At 38.4% G+C, this 21,754-nt stretch overlaps 1 protein-coding gene across 1 annotated transcript; it reads right to left on the bottom strand.

The window, feature by feature from the left end:
- Positions 1-946: 946 nt before the first annotated feature.
- egln1b (egl-9 family hypoxia-inducible factor 1b) lies at positions 947-16,499 on the bottom strand. Its single transcript, XM_056734381.1, has 5 exons — positions 15,466-16,499; positions 6,491-6,610; positions 4,243-4,379; positions 4,058-4,125; positions 947-1,708 (listed from the first exon to the last, which is right to left on the bottom strand). The coding sequence occupies exons 1-5, from the start codon at positions 16,189-16,191 to the stop codon at positions 1,653-1,655; spliced, it is 1,107 nt and encodes a 368-aa protein (XP_056590359.1). The 5' UTR covers positions 16,192-16,499; the 3' UTR covers positions 947-1,652.
- Between the last annotated feature and the right edge of the window lie 5,255 nt (positions 16,500-21,754).

Genomic DNA, 21,754 nt, shown 5'->3' on the forward strand with positions numbered 1-21,754 from the left:
TCTACACATATGTTCCAAGCCCCATGAAGATATCTCAAACAGTTCACGAGTTATGGCCATTTTAGCTAAATATGCCACTTCCGGTTTGGACGTTTTAGCGCCACCTAGCGGCCGTGAATGGAAAATTCAACTTTTTTTCGATAACTATTTACATTCACAGTCCACAGAATTCATCAACGTTGGTTTGGTTTCGATAGGGCAAAAATCCAGGGACTAGTTCATTTTTTTTTTTTTTCATAAAATGCAAATTAGCGAAAAAATTTGCATACCGGAAATGAAATCGGAGATATACGTTTTTTAAGTTTTGAGCCAGTGATTACACTGATATAAGACACTTGGGTGTGCGACCAATGGTTTAGGAGTATAAGGCGCAAACGCGCTTTTCATCGTTGTAGCGCCACCTATGGGCCGATTTGGCTGGCTCCGTGTATCTGAGTAGCGACAAGGACTACTACCATCTGACCAAGTCTCAGCTCTGTCGGTCTTACGGTTTGGGCTGCAGCATCAGTTTTAGGGCAGAATAATAATAAGAATAAAACTAACAAATACAATAGGTTTCTAGCCCTTCGGGCTCGAACCCTAATAAAAATCCTTACAAAAACAATAGGTTTTCAGCACTTCGTGCTCGAAACCCTAATAATTTGATTGTGATATTAGAATGAGTGTGAATAATGTGCATAAACTGCATGTTTATGTTTTAAAACAGTAGCCATAACCTAACTTTACAAGTATACAAGGCCTAAGCATTTATAAACATTTTCTTGCAGGCTTTTCAAACAAATCGACCTCAATATATCAATTTGTTATGGTAAACACAGAAACTCATTGATATGATGTGGTTCTTCATTAGTTTGCTGTTGTGAAAACACTGCAAAATGAAACTTATGCGTAGTAACCATTAGCAGCCATAAGATGGCGCCAATAACACTCCAATAAACAGACTGCATTGGGAATAAACAGCATTTTATTTAAAACTCAAGAGCTTTCAGACAAACATAAGGTGTCAGTTTTGGCTGTGACATAGACATAACGTCTGCAACAACAGACATACCGCTATTTACTAGTAAAGACAATCCAGCAATACACCATGCTACTAAGCAACAGGTGCAAGCTATGATTAAGGAGCATGTCTCATGTAGCCCCTTGCTAACTGTATTAAGAACCATTCAAAAAACACAAATCCATAGACTGTGGCTTATGAGCGCAATAACACATACAGGACATTTCGCTGAGCTTAGAACCTTGAAAAAGGTTTTGTTTTATTGTGTTTTGTTTATAGCTTGCGGCTTGCTAGACAAAACTGTACCTTAATAAATGTGCAAAGTTAAAACGTATGAGGACCAGGTCAAGAAGCTATAGGGTTTGGGGTTCATAGCTCAAAATAACCTTGTACTGAACAGTCCGAACACACACTTCCTTTGATTCTCACATTTAGTTCTCCAAAACGTATATAAGCCAGCATTCTTCATAAAGAAAAACAAAGCATATGACGTCTTTCACTGCAGTATAGCTCTACCACATTCAGAGTGCCCATGAGAAGCCCCTTAGATGATAGACAGAGGACTGAGAAAAGAGGTTCTTTCCCTTTTTCCAATTCCTCATTCAGCAGCAGGCAAAAGGACTCTAGAAGTTCATTCTGTCCACTCCATTCACTAGCTGGGCTCAGACGGTCGGTTTAGTTCCACTTTCACGCCCTTTTCACCTGCACCTTGAAGACGAATCATGTCATGTCAAACATTAGAAGCCCATTATTCACTTCCTCTGATAACAAGCAATGTTCTGCTTTTAGTTAAAACAGACTCGCGGACCATTTTTATTTTTCAAACAAGCTGTTTTCTTTGGGGGGTGGGAAGTGATATACAGCCGCAAAAAAGAGACCATTTCAGAAACCGTTTTTTCTGATTGTAAAATGTATTATTTATAGGTATATGTTTAGGTAAAATTATATTTTTTGTTTAATTCTGTGAACTACTTTACCAAATTACAAATAAAAATACATTTTTGAAGAAATTTAAACTGGAGAAACAGGTCAAATAACAGAAAAGATGCTCTGTATTTTTCAGACCTCAAATACGGCAAAGAAAACAAGATCATATTCACTTCAAAGAATAATATGTGTACATCTGTAGGGAAAAACATTAGTTTATGTGATAACCTGGATTTTTATCACAATTTTTTTGTGTCTTGTCATGCTGTCAGTCTTTCACATTGCTGTTGGATGACTTTATGTAAGTCCTGAAGTTTGTTTTTGTTGAATTCAACAGATACTGAGCTGGAATTGCAATACATCTAGAAATGCTGATTTGAAATGAAAATTTGAAATGGTATCTTATTTCTTTTCTGCGGCTGTATATAAGGGCCCTTCTCCATTTTTTTTTTTTATTATCAATAATTTGAATTGCTACTCTATAAAAATATAAAAATGTTAAATACAAAAGTGAATTTTCTCAATTGGCATACACTAGAATGTAAATAAAAAGTGACCAAAACTCTATTTATTAAATACAAATCTAGACGCTTTACAGAAATCTATAGATAATAGAAAGATGACATTTCGTTTAGGGCTGCAACTAACGATTATTTTAATAATCGATTAATCTATTGCTTATTTTTTCGATTAATCGATGAATCGGATAAAAACCAAAACCAAGAAAAGCATTCATTTCCAACCCTTTATTCAAAAACAGAACTAAAATCTTCAGAAAGTGCACAAACATGTTGCTCCTTGATCATCCCTGAGCTGTTATAATAATAATAAATATAATAATAAAATAAAATAATAGTGTTGACTAACACAAAAAAACAAACACATGTTTGCAATTTTTTTTTTTAAATAAACTGCCACCTGAGCTGCCAGAACAATTAATAATTTATAAAAAATAAAGAACAATACAAATCAGAAAATTTAGCAGGATTTGTTTGAACGTCAGAACTTGTTCCCTAAACTACACTGCAGACGCACACACTAGCAGATGCACAAACTCTCACACTTACACACACACACACACACTCACACACTCACTCACACACTCTCTCTCGCTCTCTCTCTCTCTCATGTTCACTTGAAGCTTATTCATTAAATTATTACCATCATTGTAGTAAGTGTAAGGTTGATTTATACACCACATTTAAACACAGCTTAAGATGACCAAGTGCTATAAAAGAACTTTAATATTAAATTAAAAAGTACAACACACATATATTTGTCAATAATAACCTATATGGGACAAAGCACAGAATATACACTGCATAAATTGCTTTTCTAATTTAGTAGTTTTGTCCTGTTGTCAGTCCAAATATTAAAAAAATCTTAAATCAAGATACATTTACTAGACACATGAAATAGCATAAGAAATTATTTCTTGTTTTCTGAAAAAACACCTCAAAATTAAGTGATTGTTTGATTAAAACAAGCAAAATGATCTGCCAATGGGGTACGAAAAATAATCTTAATGAGATACAATCTCAAACAGAAATTTAAGCATCACCTAATTTTCTCATGCCATTCTTCTTGTCAATAATCTTGATTTAAGGTTTTTTTAGATATTTTGACTGGAAACGAGACAAAATTACTAATTAAGAAAAGCTTTTTTTTAATAAAAAGTGTCTTTAGTCTTGCAATGCAAAGTGCAAAGTAACTTTACCATCCCTGCTTTCCTACAGTTATTAACGAGCTAACGCTAACATGTCAATCTGGATAACGAGTAAACACCAGCACCAGGGACATTACGTTCCTCAATCCGCGGATTTCTCTGCCTCCGCCATGTATCTTTCCTCCGCTCGTTTATTTTATTTTTGCTATGAGGCGCCGAACTCTGCTAGCATCAGTGCGCGAGAGAGACCGAGTGTGTTCTCGCTCCGCGCTCAAATAAAGTTTTTTTTTTAATAATCAAATGTCTCCGCTTCGCGCGACACAACGAATCGATTATGAAATTCGTTGCCAACTCTTTTAGAAATCGATTTTATCGATTATCGATTCGTTGTTGCAGCCCTTATTTCGTTCAGGAACAGCAAAAACAACTGATCATGTTTGAGAAAATTGTGTGCTGAATCTCACTTGTTAGATATTTCTCTTTAGCTCGGGCTCGTTCATCAGCATCAAAATACCAAACTGTAATGGCATACCTGCACACAAATCAATACAATAAATCACATTAATGACACACACAACCACACCTTTAGAATTACATGCAGCTGTTACAATTAATGTTCAGCGAGTAATTTGTCATCATCGTAACTGACCTGGTCTCGTACGCCAGCTGAACCTCATGTGGGTTCCGTCTGTCTGACCAGAAGAATAGAAGTCTGTCAAACTTTGGCTCAATGTCTGCAAACTGAGCTGTTCCCTCTGGAAAGATCCGCAGAAGTCCACCATGTTCCTACAGAATGAGCAGACAGTGGGACAATTTAACTTAAAGAGCAAAGTGGAGATTACAGCGGCATCTAATGGTGAGGTTGTGAATTGCAATCAATGGCTCACTCCACACATCCCTTTAGAAGCACTACAGCAATGACACAGGACATCATCACGTTTCCACTTCTTTGCAGGAGAAACATATCTATGAAACTCACTCTGTAGAGCTATTTGTCTGTTTAGGGCTATTGTTGATAGAACATGACGAAATCCATGTAAGGGGACGTGCTGTGTATGTACAGTAGATAGAAATAGCTCATTCTAATGTAATCAATACAACTCTAGGCAAACCATGACATTACTGGCATCCTGTGCTGTTTAAGCAAGATGGAAAATATCAAAGGTATGTGTGAGTGTATCTACATAATGAGAGTGACCATTAAACTGCATCTACAGTCTCTTTAAGCAAGTGCAGTTCTACATACATCTTGTCTGCCCTTCAATCTATAATGTAGACTAAACATTGGTAGCAAACCCTCAGGGCCCTCTGTGATGGTAAATAATATTTAAAAACTTTAAAATACTATTTTCCATAAAAGTCGATTTTCCCTATTAAATATGTATAATTGACTTCTTGGATCGATGCGGACTCTATCCACCGGAGATTTCCAAGTCTCACAAGAGTAATTCAAGATCACTTCCCCTTACATAGATTTCCTGTAGTTCAGTGGTTAAAGGATGGCGTTAGCAACGTCAAGGTCATGGGTACGGTCCCAGGGATTGCACATACTTAAAAACAAATGCTATATGTAGTATAATGCACTGTAAGTCGTTTTGGATTAAAGCGTCTGCCAAATGCATAAATGTAATCACGGAGCGATATGCTGTCTGCGTAGTCTGCTGCAAGAAGTCAAACGTGTGCTTATACGAGGTTCGGGAGCCTTCTGGCTGACAGTACAGTAAATAAATAGAAGAGATTCATTTTAAGTGACAGTAAAACTGACCGATCAATAAATTTTTCTAAATTTGATCATCAAATTCGCCGCGCGTCAATTCATTCTGGATGCTGATGTGCACATTTGTTTATGTTGCTTAACGGTAGCTTTATTTGAGACGAGTGATTTGACTGCGCGTGTGAAGAGGGCCAAGGCTCAAACATCTCGGTTCGCTTCTGCTTAGTATTACGCATCGAACAACATCTTCCATCCTATAGTTCCTATATCACGCTGCTTTTGGCAAACTCCCTCTTTTTATGTACTTCAGATGTTCACACATGTCTTACGTGGAAACAGCCTGAATGGTTTCCGCAGCCAGTCGGAATGTTCTAGCGCAGGAGCTATGAGGCAGATCTCAGATCTAGCAGGTGACTAGGGTGGTAAAGTGATAGTAAGTATCAGGTCTACTATTATTTTATTATAAGAGCTATAAACGTCACCAGGGAACATTACTGAACATACATTGTTCCACAACAGATGCATAACGTTCACAAACAGCTGAACAGCTTGGGTTGCGTAGTAGGGCATGATCTCAGCTGGTTAAACAGCAGTCCCAAGGTCAAGGGCTCAAAAACAGAAAAGCATAATAAAATGTGTTGCTTTCAATGATAAAATGAGTTGCATGAATGCTTCAGCATGAGTGTAAATGATAACACTACATAAACTCATTTGTGTGGCATGTTGCATGGATGTAAGCTCACATGTGAGTTTGATCAGTCTATATCAGAAAAGACCAGACAGAGAAAAGCTTAAAGTCCCAGTGAAAATAAAAGTAACAATTCCTTTTCTTCTTGAAATTTTGCAGCGTTTATTGCAGCTTACCAATGTAAAATTCATGTGCCCTCATAATATTTGTCCTGTAGTGACTATCCATCTTAAATGACGTAAATTATACGGCTTGGGCGGGGCATCTGTTAACTCCACCCCCTCAACTGTCAGTCTGCTCCCAGTTCTATTTTAAAATGCACGGTTGCTTTTATACATCCAATTTAATCGTAGGAATACAACAAGCCACACCCACATTTTTTACTTTTAATTTGAAATGCTTCAGAATACAGAAATAAACACGATCGCATCTTCCGGTTCACAGGGACTTTAAACAAATCATCCATAGACGTTGATGAATGGAGAAGATACCTACCTTGGCATCCCAGTCTTTATTCAGGTAATATATGCACGTGACACATCTCCCGTCTCCGTTTGGGTTATCCACATGCCGTACGTACCCTGTTCCGTTGCCAGGGTAACATGCCACCATTGCCTGGAAAGAACAACAGTACGGGTTGCTTTAGTAATGGACAAAAATAGCCAATAAGAAGGACACTTGATGAAAGACTCCAGCTGTGCTGCAAATGTGGCATTATCTCGACTGGAAGTTAAATGAAGCCATTCACTGAAGATTCACTCTCACCAACTCATTGCTTTGTGACATTTTTAAACAAGAATTACAAGCTATTGACATTCCATTCGTGGCAGGGTTAGTGTTGTATCAAGCCAGCTGAATGCCAGGGTCATATATAATGTATCATCGCGGCCATTCTTAAACAGGCCCTCAAACTCACTTTTTCACTTTTGTTTTTTAGGAAATGGAAAAACACTGTTCTTTTTAAATGATAAAATAATGTGTTGTCAAAGCTGACAAGCACTTTTCAAAACTTTTTATCGGTCAGATATTTGCAAAACCCAGTGAACAAATGTGACCCTAAACCACAAAACTCAAAGGTAGCGCGGTTTATAATTGTAGCAAGCCCACAATACAGTGGATGTACCAAAATCGCAAAAAAAAAATCAATGGAAACACACCTACAGACTTCACTCACTGCAGCCCGCTATTTGGGAATACACATTCAAGTTTGATATCTATGTTAAAGGGATAGTTCACCCAAAAATTCTGTCAACATTTAGTCACCCTCCTGTCATTTCAAACCTGTGTGGCTTTTTTTTTGTTTTTTTTAAATAAAATCAAGACATGAGCCTGTTACTTTATATTTTGTAATGGACTATCCAGTAAACAGTGACTCTCAAGCATACCGGATTCCACTGGGACACTGTACATACCACAGAGCTCAACTTCTTGAATCCAAGTGAAAAAAAAACATAAAGTGATAACTGTGATATTCTCAGCCCTCTGATGATGTTATCTTTTAATCTTGTTGAATCTGGATTATAAGGTTTAGGGAACAATGAAGCCATTGCTGCAGTTTTTCCTCTGCCGAGGTTTGTCCTTCCCCACTCTTCGTCTCGCTCTTATTTTCATTTCCGGATTAACATGGAAAGTGTTAAACGACACAAAATAGCAGTGCAATGTATTTTAGCACACAAACACCTCCCTTTATAAGCAGGGAAGTGTAACAAAGGGTCAAAAAAAGATAGAAGCAAATCCATCATCTCATGACATGACCTGGTTGACTACTAGGGCAAACAAAATGCACGTCCTTGTAATTACAACTTTAAAAATATCTTTAAAGGACATTCCGCCATATTCCTCTAGCTGCTAACGTATCAAAATTTTAACAAGGTTTTGACTAAGCTAACCTTCACCTTTGGATTATTAACAAAACAACTCAAAGAAGCATCAGCACCCAGAAAAACACTTCACAGAAACCTTCATGTTTCTGCAAACGGCCCAAAACAACACAATCAGAGCGGCTCTATGATATCGACCCCTCTGGGAACTTGCATTTACCCTCATTTTTCACCCACTTCTGCACGTAGGCTCTTAAATCAGAACACTTCACTGACAGAACATGACCTTACGCTCTATTTTTATGCACTACTAACACGTTAGGGGACTTTTAGTCCTTAACCTAACCGTCTAACCCTTAACTGAACAGCAAGTCAAAGGGACAGAGACAACCTCCCCAAGGACACAAAATCCAGCATGTTTTCCACTTGCGCTCAGTTTGTGTGTACGTGTGTGCACGTGTTGGCCTTATCTGTGGGAGGGAGGCCGAGTATTTTTATAGATGGAAAAACAAGTTCTCCTTTAGTTTCTAATACTGTACTTGCATTACTCTTTTCCAGCTTTTCAACACAAGATGTTTTTAAAAACAAATAAATGCAAAAGAAAACATGATGACAACCTGCAGCTTCTGCATGAGTCATGTAAATTTATGATGCATGCAAAACACGAAAACACACATCTGTTACGAGCAGATTGTTGTATTTGTCTCTTTAATATCCCTCTTCTCCAACTCATTTCCTGAGGCCTAGAATTTCATATTAGATTTCCTGAGAAAGAGCGTCATCGTTCCAAGAGAAGAGACGGCAAATGAGGAAAGCAATACATGCTGGGAATGGCTCTGAAAGCCATGTACACCAGTTAGCGGTGCTGGGGTGTGGCCAACTATAAATCACTCAGCTCAAGTGGAAGAACAGGAATGTGAGGGTCAGAAAAGGGCCAAGCCAGGGTCAGCTAGACAGATGACGGACTCTATTGTTATCCTTCACTGTTTTGCTCATCAGACGTTTTCAATCTCCATTTGCATCTTGGCTTCTTTTAAAACACTGTTTATAAAGCAAAATTGCAGCCACAAAATTGTGACGCTGGCCGTCTCTATGCTGAAGCACTACACAAAAAAATACAATGTGGTTAGACGGACGCAAATTTTATTTGGAAAATGTGTTAAAACTTTACATTAAGTTGTATAATAAGTTGTTAGTTTATTAGCATAAACTAACATAAATGAAGTGTTTAATAGACGTAGTTCATGTGAATTTCAGTATTTACCATACATTCTGTAAATCAAACATTGTAATTGTTAACATTAGTTAACACAAATAACACTACTGTATTGACATTACATTTATTTTTTACATTAACATTTGTGCATTTCGCTGTTATCCAAGCGACTTACAAGTAGGAGAGCATATAACATTTTGTCAACACGCTAAACAGTACAATTAGTTTACAAGGCAATGCTACTAGGAGGATTAAAGCTAGAGTAAGCAAGGGAAAGAATTTTGTCAGACCGAAGATAACAGGAGAGGATGTAGACCTGTGGCAGTGAGTTAAGGTAAAGGGGTGAATTTGCCGTTAGCGTTCTGAAGGCCAGTGTCAGCGTTTAAACTTGGTCAGGGGGCCCGTGAAGTGAAATCTGCTCCGACAGGAACTGCCATAAACATTAACTAACATTAACAAGGATCAAAGGTCCAATGTGTCATTTTTTGGAGGATCTATAAAATACATAACTATGCCTTCAATGAAGCTTTATGATTTCATTACATTAGAATGAGCAACTTCTATCTACTTATACCACGTGTCCACTTACATGGAATTTGCCATATTGTTTCTACAGTAGTTTCTAAACTGCTTTACAGAGTGTGTTTCGTGATTGAGTTATCTCCTTCGGCAAAGAAGCGAAAACGGGACGACGGCGCTTTGAAAGGGAGGTGTGGATTGCAATTCACAAAATCTCCACTAGTTGCTGCTTAATTTCATACACTGGTCCTTTAATACATGCAGAAAAACTATTACAAATTTTCAGTTAATGCCTTTAGTTATGTTAAAGCCCCAGTGAAACATATCGAGTGGCCCCGCCTCTTTTTAAAATAATATGATCTATGGATAGGATCAGCTCGGTGTTATAATGTCTCTGAATCGGAGGACACACACATGCGACACTGACTCAAAATTAAGACTTTGATGTTAATGTTTACACTGTTCAGATCTTCCCCTATCTCCCATTTAGTGCACTATGCGTCCTTCACCATGTAGGACATAATGTGCCAACAAGTGGCTGATATGAGGCGCCGCTTCAGCAGCTCTCATAGTGAAGGGGGCGGGACTCTTCCGATTCTAAAGTGGATTTGATTGGACAAGAACTTTGAAGAGAAGAGTAGCGTAATGTCATGGAATTTCTAGATTTTTTTGGGGCGCACATGCCAGACTGTCAGTTTTCGAACGCTTATATCTTCTAAATGGAAATTTGTCAGCGCGTAGGACTAGGAGCATATCAGTTTATTGACATCCTTAAGGCTTAACAAATATACCCTTGCTGTAAAGTGTAACCTTATATTTTGAGGTTAGATCTAGACACATTTTTTACAAAGTGTTATACATTTATTCGATTAGACACAAGAAAATTACTGAAAACATGGAAAATAAAAATCTACAGACACACTGACAATAAAAGTGACAGGATTTCATTATATTATTTCCAGCGGAAACCTGCAGCCTGCAATGGCACGCAACGAACAACCGACTAGAATACATGTGACGACATCTGAACTGAACTGTGTTTTCCGGGCGGCAGGTGCAAAAGCAACGGACAACTTAAACAAAGGACAAAGGGTGAGCTTGCGCGTGCTTCTTTTTTCTCTGCGTCAGAAACGGGGAGAAAAACCAGAGACAAGCCAGAACAAAAAAAGCGAGCTGAGGGCATTGACGCAATTCGTGAGCCCCCCACGTGAATGGGCCAGCAAAAGATAAGGGTGAACTCGCTCAACGGCCCTTCATGACTCAGGTGGGGGTGAAAATGAGAGGCAACTGCGTCAGAGAGGGAGTGAAGCGGAGGCTATGTAACATTCACAAAACAACTGGGCGGGCAGAGGTGGGTGGGGGCCACGTAGTGGGTTCTGCATCAGGATGCCATGTCGCCACTCTCCCATCATCGCTTTCAAACATCCGTGAAAGGGGCGAGTGGATGGGGGAGTTTAAGGGATGTCACAATGCAACAGCATAAAGACCATTTCAATCAGAGCCTCAATGAATGTATGTGTATGTCGGGGTGTGACGCTGTATCCACCTTTTCATTGAAACTGTCAGTTATTCAAAGAGGCCACAGGCTTACATTTTTAAGTCAAAGGGTTTTACATTCTGTGAGGTGACAGTAGTAAATGTGAATGTTTAAGGGACAGTTCACTTCACCCACAAATTAAAACTTTGTCATCATTTACTCATCCTTGAGTTGTTTCAAATTTGTATAAATAAATATGTTCAAATGAACACAGAGAAAGATATTTGGAAGAATGCTTGTAACCAAACTGTTCATGGCCACCATACTGCAATTGTAGGAAAATATTACAATGTATTCAAAAGTGCCCCAGAACTGTTTGTTTTCCTAAATTCTTCAAATTATCTTTTCCTTTCTGTTTAACAAAACAATTTACCATGACATTTTTCCACCAATTGTAGTCAATGGTGGCCAATAAATAAATTGCACATGTGTCCAATAGCGTAACAACAAAAATTGAGAAAAAACGTACAATGAAGGTGAATGCTATATACAAGGTACGGTTTATTTGTCAATTACCCAGTACCAGTGCAAAATGAATATTTAAAGAAACCGGCAAAAGAGCAACCAGCTCATATTGCACAGCAATCATTTAAAGGGATTGTTCCCCGAAAATACAAATTCTGTCATCAATTCCTTTTGTCCTGTGAAACAAAAAACAAGATATTTGGAAGAATGTTGGTTACCAAACAACATAGCCCCCATTGACGTCCACTGTATGAACAGAAAACCACTAAGACATTTCTCAAAATATCTTCTCTTGTTGCACAGAAGAAAGAGTCATATATAGGTTTTGAATGACATTACAGTGAATAAATACTGACAGAATTTGTATTTTTGAGTGAAAGAATCATCCTGTTTTTATTTATTTCATCCAACTTGACTGGTTGAATTCGTCTCCAAATCTGACTTTATTTCTTGCATTTGACACTCTTGGGTTTTTAACATGTCTTCCTTTAAGAGTGTGTGCCACATATGGCCTGACACACAGCTTTACTGTACAGTAAGCAATGCCTGGCTGATATTAACCGCTGCTGGACTTTAGCCATATAAAACTGCATTCTAGTAGTTGAGCTACGTGCAAAGCGTGCCACTCCGCTGCAGTTCCTGTGCTGACCTACACCTCACTGGAGCATTGAGAGAGAGACACGCTCAACTGCTTTCACAGAGATTTAATGTCTGCTTCTTAAAAGCATGTACAAAAACAACAATCAACTTACGCAGCATACAATCCAAAACCTATAAAACATTACATGTGCACTGGACAACCAAAAGGCTTTGTTGCAGTAGTTCATCATACATGTATGTGTGTTTACACTTACAATGCCTTTTACGTAAGAACGTTCTACAGGTGTTTTAAACATCAGATTTCCTCACCCACACTCCAGTGACAAACAAACTCAGAAGACCTCTGTTGGTGGCACGCAAGCTTTCCTGACATATAAGGTCATGAAAAATATCCATGCGTCAATACGGACACAATGAAACATTATAGTGGCTAAGCGCCCGCCCCAAGTGGCAAAGCTCTCTAAACAGAATAAGCTGCAGATGCTCAAAAACAGCTCAGAGAGTTGCTCTGATACAGTGTTATTGTATCTTGGGCCATGCCATGTAAACTCGATTACTTGTCAGTTCATTTGCTTGCTTTCTTTTCTTTCACAGCAAGACAGCATAAATTCTTAACCATTAACATAAAATAGTAATAGTACACAAAACATTTGTAAGGACTGTGAGACCTATAAAAGATATAGGCTATGTACATAATCCAGATAGAACTTAAATCTAATAGGTTAATAAAAGTCAAAAGGAATTACTTTTTTTAAGATTACAGTTGAAGTTGAATGTGATGAAAGAGGAGAGATTGATTGCATGGATGTTCTTTTTTCTTGAAGTCATTTTTTAAATAAATAGAAGAAATACGAAAAGCCATGTTCGGTGTTTGGTTTTCAGCCACGTGTTTCATTTTTATTCGGCTTCGGCCAAGAATTTTCTTTTTGGTGCATCCCTAGCTTATTGCCCTCTTCATTTCCTTTCATCTCGTCGTCTTCCCAGTAATCTCCTGTCCTCACTTATGTCCATATATATGCAGCATCTCTCATCCTGAACTAAAATAAAAACATTATACAACAAAAGCACCTTTATGGTTTTATATCAAAACAAAACATAAACATTTTATCCGTTCATTGTGTATTATGTAACAGACTCTGCCCTCCAGCTGATTTCATGTTATACACCTGCTGGGTATCCTGAATTATCCAAGTGGACATCTGCAACCATCACAAAGACATTAAAACAAACTGCGGCCACAGGAAGTCCTATCATCTCCCGTGATGCATTCTGGTATTCACACTACAACATCCTGTTTGTCGTATAATAACATTTAGGAAATACCTTTGCTTTGAGCTTAAATGTATGAACTATATCCTAATATCATTTAACAATCTTCTATAGACATATTAGGGATGAAAGATCATTACTATGTTCGAGTCAGTGGGGAACATTTTTGGGTGAACTGTTCCTTAAAAACAGGCTTTTTCTGGACTTATAAATGTTAAATAAAGCCACAAATTTCAGTACAATGACAAGCGCAAACCTTAGTAAATCATGCAACGTGATTCATTCAAATATTCTCTTCCTAAAAAAGTTTGCGTCTGAAGAGGAAACAACTACAAATGCATATGCAATGAGGTCAGTCACGAAAACAGCTCTTTCCAAGCCTTTTCAAGACAATTTTTTAACCGCGTGTCAAAAGTAAATACAGATAGAACATGTTTGTGGTGCCGCAAGCTGTTAGTAAATCTGGCTCTTGGTGTTTTGTCGAATTCATAACCAAACAAATGGTTTCATGTAACCTGAGGGGGCATTAAAAGCAAATATTGTACAAATGTATACTCCAGACATCCCTTTTGGCCACTACTGTACATCAATCTGTTCCTACAATATTCTGTTCAAACAATATTCAATTTCACAATATATGTGTTCTACTCAATAATTTTAGTTTTGATATTCAATTTGAAAAGTGTGCACTTTTATTTGCTGTTTGGTATTAAAACATGGGAAAATTCATCCTTCTAAAAAAAAACTACAACAGCCTCACAAATTCAGTCATAGTCATTCTCACAAATGCCTTGCAGTTGTCTATGCATATTTAAAAAAAAAGGGGGGTGCAAACATATACTAACATTAAAATGGTTAAAACTCCAGATTTGTGCAATAATGTACTCAATTAATCAACAGACTAAGCGAAGGTGTACGTGACTGATCGGTGATGTCTGTGTGGGGAGGGGAGAGTGAAATGTGATCATAATAAAAAAGAAACGTTGTGCATGGCTTCCAAGGAACCATCGGTCTGTAAAAAATGATTTTGCATCAAGAGTGCAATAAATTCGGAGACTTTGTCTTCAGACAAGCTTTATACTTCACATGCCTATGGCCATAAAGACATACAGCGACCCATCGACGTAACTTAAAACACACAAACATGCACATCAGGCATCAGCAATAAGGAACTTATGCCTGATCTTGCTTAACCTGCACATTACATTACACTTGCACAAGCGAGTGTATCACATTTTCCACAAGGTGTGTGTTTGAAGCAATAAGGAAAGTTAACGGTTTTCACAAACGTCGGGTACGCCTGACAGCAGATGGTTGTCCTGACCTGGAGCTACAAGAGAGCCGTGCTTGTTGTGGGTAACTCAAAGGCACTATCAGTAACATAGGCTGTGGCTCCACAGGAAGCTCCTGTTTTTAAAAAAACGGTCAGCCTGACATTATTTGTGAGTGCAGCAAGTTCAAGAACAATAGCAAAATGTAGGGGAGAGACCTGAGCGTGCTAGTGTTTATTCAGAGTTTAATATGAGAAACAGCAGGGTTTCAAAGATTGTCAACGTCCACAACAAATATAGTTTTGTGAAACTCTGGTGACACACGTTGAAAAAAAAGTACAGGTTGCTCTATGACAAATGCATGGTGACATAGTAACCTGTCAGAGAAAGCTTACTCATACCCTTACCCTCACTGCTTTGTCTGTGGTTATGTTATTTATAAATGTGTAATCACTCAAAGGACTAAACTGTTGGGGCTTGTAAGGTTTTTACGCACACACACCTGCATGACCACAGGTAAGGACATCAGGATGTCCTGAGGATCATGGGTGAGGCCTCTCCTCACGTAAAGCAGCACAGGGCATCTTTCACCTGATGCCAAACCCTCGTGGGATGGCACATGGATCATGTCTTATCGTGGCTTTCGTGAAAAAAACTTTTTCAACATTAAAACTAAAACCAAGACCGTCACAAAGTTCTCATTCTTTCAAAATGTTCAGCCCGTCTCATTTGCCCTCACCATCCTATGACAGCTCTGCCTCTCACTGACTTACCTTCGTTCTTCCATTGATCTTGTAGTTGTCCAGTTTACCGTTACAGTGTCGGATCAGATCGTCCATGCGGCTCATGAGAAACGCTATGCGCTCACAGCCCGGCTCCTTCCCTTCCACCCAGGTGATCTTATCCCCCCGTATGTCCTTGGACGAATCGCTCCTCTGACTGACCAGCTGTCCATCCGTAAAACCTCCGGTCAGGTACAAGGCTCTGACGTCCTCCAGAATGCTGCTTCCGATCTCGTCTCCGAGAAAGTTGTCCACCACGCAGATGCCGTGTTTGTTCATGCACGGCACTATGTAGTCCAGAGCCAGTTTCTGAGGAGATGACCTCGTCTTTCCGTTGGGCTTCGAGGTGTCCGATTTAGCGTCAGAAGGGGTATCCGAACGGGTGGCGGACTTGATGAAATCTCTCTCACTTTCGCCGGCTGAGGTGACGGCGGCGGAGTTGCTCTCAGAAGTGCTACATTGTTTCGAATTTTCGGAAGTGTTACTTTGTACCGCCTCGCGTTCTGTGGCTCGCGGTTTCGCGGGGTCAGCCTGGAGCTTGTCGGCCTTTTTGCACACTTGCTTGTGTTTCTTCCAGTCTCGTTTCTGGTGCTCTTTACTGCAGTAGAACGAGCTTCGACACCCTCCGCACTTCATAAGGTTCTCCATTTTCCCGCAAAGCTCGCAATACTGGCGTTCTCTCTCCAGGGTGTCGCTTTCGCTTGACTTTCCTTCCATGTTTAAGCGCTCTTTATGTCCATGTAATAATGCGACCGTTTACAGCAACACCCCGCAACTTTACCACAACAACCGAAATTGAAATTAACGCTGTCACTGTACCTCCTCCGCTTAGGTTCATTCCAGTCTTTACCGCCGGGTTTCTCGCCGGATTTGACAGAAGGAAATGCGACGCTACTACATTTCCACGGCATCTATATTTTGACACTTGCGAGGTATCGGCTCAAATCGTGCGTCTTGATGAAAGCGCATGGCGCCGACCGTTCCTTTTCTTCAGAGCTCAGCGCACGTCAACCACTCGCGCATGCGCACTTGCTGCTCGCTACACTGTACCATGATAGGCATGACTCACACGTGCAACGTGGTCCGGTGAATCTGGATAGTAGAAAATAAACAAGATCTGAAAATACTTTGCTGTATAGTATAAAGACAATAGTAATATAAGCACAAATAAACTCCACCTTCTTAGGGAAAAATACAACTCTTTGAGTTCTGCATAAAACAAGTCAATCACTCATATAAATGTCAGTGGATTCATAATCTGCCATTAATCTTGCACTGCATTAGATAAAATAGCATGAACACCTTGCCAACCGTTGTAGACTAATAGAATACAAAGGCTATGTGGCTATGAGCAAGACACACAAATCCTGTCCTGACATGATGAAAAAATATCAATAATATTTATTATAAGTTTATTTGAATGGAGAGACAGTATGATAAAATATTCCAGGTTTAAAAAATCTGTATTGCACATCGAGAATATAGCATAAGGTATATGATATAGCAGCTAAGTTGCATCTTAGGTCTCTAGAAATGCTTATTCAAAAAAAAACTGGCTATGAATGCAAATTTCAACCATGGCAGCATGAATAACTTATTAAAACAACATTTGACAAAACACGTGAACATAACACATGGAGCATAGGAGTTAGGGGTTGCCACTCACATAGCAAACAATGGCAACCTAAACAAACTGTCATGTCCTGTCACAAGACTAGACTATAAAAAAGCCTACACAGGAAATATTCACATAGACATGCAAAGCTTTAAAATATTGAAATTCCCATATTCCTGCAGCCATTTATCAACCAGTTCCTTATAAAAATGTAATTCTCTCCTAACATTAAAGGGATAGATCACCTGTAAAATTCTGTCAATATTTACTCACCTTCGACAATCTGTATAGGCCTACATTTCTTTGTTCTCATGAACACAGAGAAATATATGTGGAAGAATGCTTATAACCAAACAGATATTGGCGCCTATTAAATCCCATAATAGGATGAATAGCTTTTATCAATTTTTTTGTTCGGTTTAACACAAAATACATTTGAAGAATGTAGGACAGCAAACAGTTTGGGGGCACTTTTTACTACCATTGTGATTTTTCCTACTATGGAAGTCAATGAGGGGAAAAATATGTCTGGTTATAAGCATTCTTCCAAATATCTTTCTCTGTGTTCATCAGAACAAAGTAATTGAAACCGATGTTGACAACTCAAAGGTGGGTAAATGACAGCAGAATTTTAATTTTTGGCTTAAGTATCCCTTTAAATGTTCCACTCCATAAGGTTTATGTTTATGTACATTGTTATGAGAGAGAATCCGATTTCCTAAAGAATCCCATTCAAGCTGTTGTCACCCTCAAACCTCTAAATGACTCATATAGTGTAAACTCTGTACCAGCAGTAAACATTCACCCTTGATCTATTGTCTTGAAAACAACAGTGGTGTTGACCTTGATAAACACACACATACCTGCCTTTTTTTGCTCGACAAGCAGCATACCACATACATTCCTGCCCCTATATTCACATTGTCTCCTTTACCAGTTTGACTTTGCAGTGTGGGATGTTTTTTCTGCTTCTGTTACTTGCTGTTTGAAGTGTGGACCACCTTCCCTGTTCCATTAGCCAAGAATCAACAACTGGTGAGAAACAGGGCCAAAGTCTATTTCCCAGATGAAGTTTGACATTCTTGGCTGTCTCACAAAACAATGTGTGGATGGAAGGAGAAATCAGGTAGGCTGTTTAACACATGCAAAGATTTATATCTCCTGTGTAAACCAAAGTTATTTGACTTAATGATCTTGAATCATGATGACTCGTCTCTTTATGCTTCTTGAGAACTGCTTTGTTTGGTATCTGATTGATTTATCATGTTTAGTAAGAAATAGGTGTGTCAATTTTATAACAGCACAGTGTTTTTTTGTAGTTGTTTTACTGTCATTGATACATCACGATTTGATCATAAGCATTAACTTTCATTCTTCTTGTGATGAGCATGTCATGTGAAACGTGTACGATGGAATTTGGACCAAACACTGGACACAAAATGATGTCAAACACAAAAAATAAAGGAAAAGTTTTTTGTTTCCTTTATAAACTGGATAACTGCATTCATTGATCTACTATACTATTATAAAACACTTGAACTATGAAATGGCTGAATTATTTTTCTCACATTTTACATTTCTGGGCTGTGACCCAACCACTGAAAACCAATGGTTCATATTGTGTAGATTTGATACCAGAAGACTGATATCTATCATTGCCCACATGCACGAATGCCACTCATGGCTAAACCAGCCAGCGCTGGCATCAAGAGGGGTTTATGAATGGGACTGTGGAGTGTTCTGCCCTGCCATGCTGCGAAACAAAAATAAACAAGGAAACATGTTACTAAACTAAACAAAAGACTTAGCACACAAAAGTCTGACATAGTTCACAATCTCACTGTAAGCGTTTGTGTTTGTCTGCCTGTTTGTCTGAGCAGTAATCAGTAATCCATCCAGGACTGGCCTGATGTCCCAATGGAGGGCTATCCCAAGCCTGAGGCCACCACCCCTCCCTTCATTTCTCTTGCTGTGATACTCTCAATGGACTTATTCAACTGTTTATTGTCTCTGAGAAACTGATTGATCTTCAGCTATTAAGCATTGCAATGTTATACAATCACAAAATGGTAAACCAAACTATTCCACGAGCAAAGACAAAAAAGGCTTTTAAACTGTACTTATTAGAACAGTAAATCATCTAAAATAGCAGTGATTTTAAATTGAATTTGACTTCTCTTTTTCTGCACTAGAGGTCGCTGTATCCTAAACTATCACACAGCCTCTCCACAATCAGCTTTCCAAAATACTTTTTACTGCACTCTTTTCATTTATAAAATCATAAAATCAACACAGAGCATATATTAAATATAACTGAAATATCAATATGAGATGAGACCTCCAGTAATAAAACTGGCCCAAAAAGCTCCTTAATCATAAAGAAGGTCACCTCATGGAAGCTTCAATGTTGTGATCACATGACCAGCCATAACTGCAATTTACCATATACTACTAACGATAATAATTTACATAGTTTTTACAAAACAAAGATAAAATACATGTAAGCTAAGCATGCAAACCGAATACTAACAAGAAGCACAATAAAACATAGTACGGACCATACGTAAGACAACAGAATAATTCAGAACTATGGTACTAGTGATGGTAATATAACATCCAGGATTAAAGGTCCAGTCTATGAAATTTAGTGACATCTAGCAGCGAGGTTCCGAATTGGAACCAATGGCTCCCTCCAGCGCTCAGCCCTCTCTTTTAAAGCACTGCGGTGGCTAACACAGAACTAAGAACCCGCGGTGTGTGTAGATAGAAATAGCTCATTCTATAGTAATAAAAAATGAACACTGTCATTATGATTATGTAAGCTCTTTATACACGTCTGAAGATTGTTTTTTTGACAAGAGATCCTCCAAAAAATGATGCATTGGACCTATAAGCCTATAAAGAAGGTTGGAAGTGTAAAAATATCATTGAGCATGAATCACTGTGTTCATTTTAATTGTGTGTTTGTTCCTGTGTGCATGTGTGTGTATGTGTTTAATGTGTAAACTTCATGCATCCGCAATGCCAGGTGTCTGTATAGTTTCCAAGACCACTGGGATGAAGAAGAGCCATTGAAGCAAAAGAAAAACTCATTGCACCTAATTCACATTTATTAATCTACGGGGATCAAAACAGTTAATGATTTGATTCACAGCCGGGAACATCTTGAAACTGCAGCCTGGCCCTTACGTACAATATAATGTGAAATCAGTAAATCAAGTTCATGCCTCAGAACATTTATTCACACCCAGCGATTCAAACGTGATTAAAGGCTTCACAACACTTGTAAAGGACTTTTGATTGTGGATGTCATTACTCTGCTTAACTAGTCAAGGGCTTCAAGTTCTGCAATGATTTGGTTGGAGTGTTTGTTAGTTAAGAAGCTTAGTCAGGGATGCAAATGTTCAATTTCCAAAAGGTGACACATAATGAGGTGCACTGAAATCTATATCTCTTTGTTTCTCTCTTTATTTACCTATTTACATTTCCGTTATTGTTAGGATTTGACAATATCTGGCGGAAATACAACTGTTTAAAACTCAGGAATCTGAGGGTGCCCAAAAATGTAAATGTTGAGAAAATTGCCTTTGAAGTTGTTAATAAGAGTCACTGTGGCAGGCCATCCACTCACAAAAATAAAGTTTGGACATATTTACAATAGGAAATTTACTAAATATCTTCATGGACCATGATCCTTACTTAATATCCTAATGATTTTTGGCATAAAAGAAAATAGATAATTGTTACCCATACAATGTATTTTTTGCTTTCCTAAAAATCTTGCCGTGCTACTTAAGACTGGTTTTGTGATCCAGGGTCACATATGTTTAGCATAGAATTTCTGCTTCCGGGTTCATCTATTCACCACGTCATTACAGTGGTAAGCCAAAAGAGAGAGTTAAAACAAACCTGTTTCTTAATAGCAGCGGCCTTTTGCGCACTAAGATTACAGAGTTTTAAAAAGTTATATCTCGGCCAAACATTATCCTATCCTAAAAACCATATTTCAATAAAAGCTTATTTATTTGGTTTCAGATGATAAAACAAATCTAAATTTCGAAAAATGTACCCTTAAGACTGGTTTGGTTGTTGAGGGTTACGTACGTATTTCTTTCTTTTCGTATTTATTTTTAATTCACTGACAAATACAAGAAGACTTTTAGCACCCTGTATGCAAAGAAAAAAGGTCAATATATTAAATAAATGACAAAAAATTATTCTGTCCGTGATATTGTTTTGTTAATATACTTGCTCATTATATACATGACACCATAATCACCAACACAGCGTCAGTAGATCACAGGGAGGTGTGATTATACGGCCCCCTGCTGGATTAGAGAATTCAAACAGGAAAGACCTCTAAACCTCCGTGTTGTGGCAGGCAGTGACAGAACTCCTTCACATGCAGCAGCACAGCCTACATCTGTCCTTCCTCAATAAACCCACCAGCATGTCATGCTGCTACATCTCAAACATGTTGTTTACAGCCCCCTGTAAGACCCCGTTTTAAACAGCTAGAAGATTCTTCTTTTTATTTCATGTTCGTGAGGATTATCATCGCCCATCATCTGCTTGTTTGCATTTGTACGCTTTTCTTTGTTTTGCTAGATTACATGTTCTTTTTTGTATGCGTGTGCATGTTTACATAAACTGTCCCTGTGGTCA

The sequence above is a fragment of the Triplophysa dalaica genome, chromosome 21 (assembly GCF_015846415.1).
Source record: "Triplophysa dalaica isolate WHDGS20190420 chromosome 21, ASM1584641v1, whole genome shotgun sequence".
In the NCBI taxonomy this organism is placed as follows: Eukaryota; Metazoa; Chordata; class Actinopteri; order Cypriniformes; family Nemacheilidae; genus Triplophysa; species Triplophysa dalaica.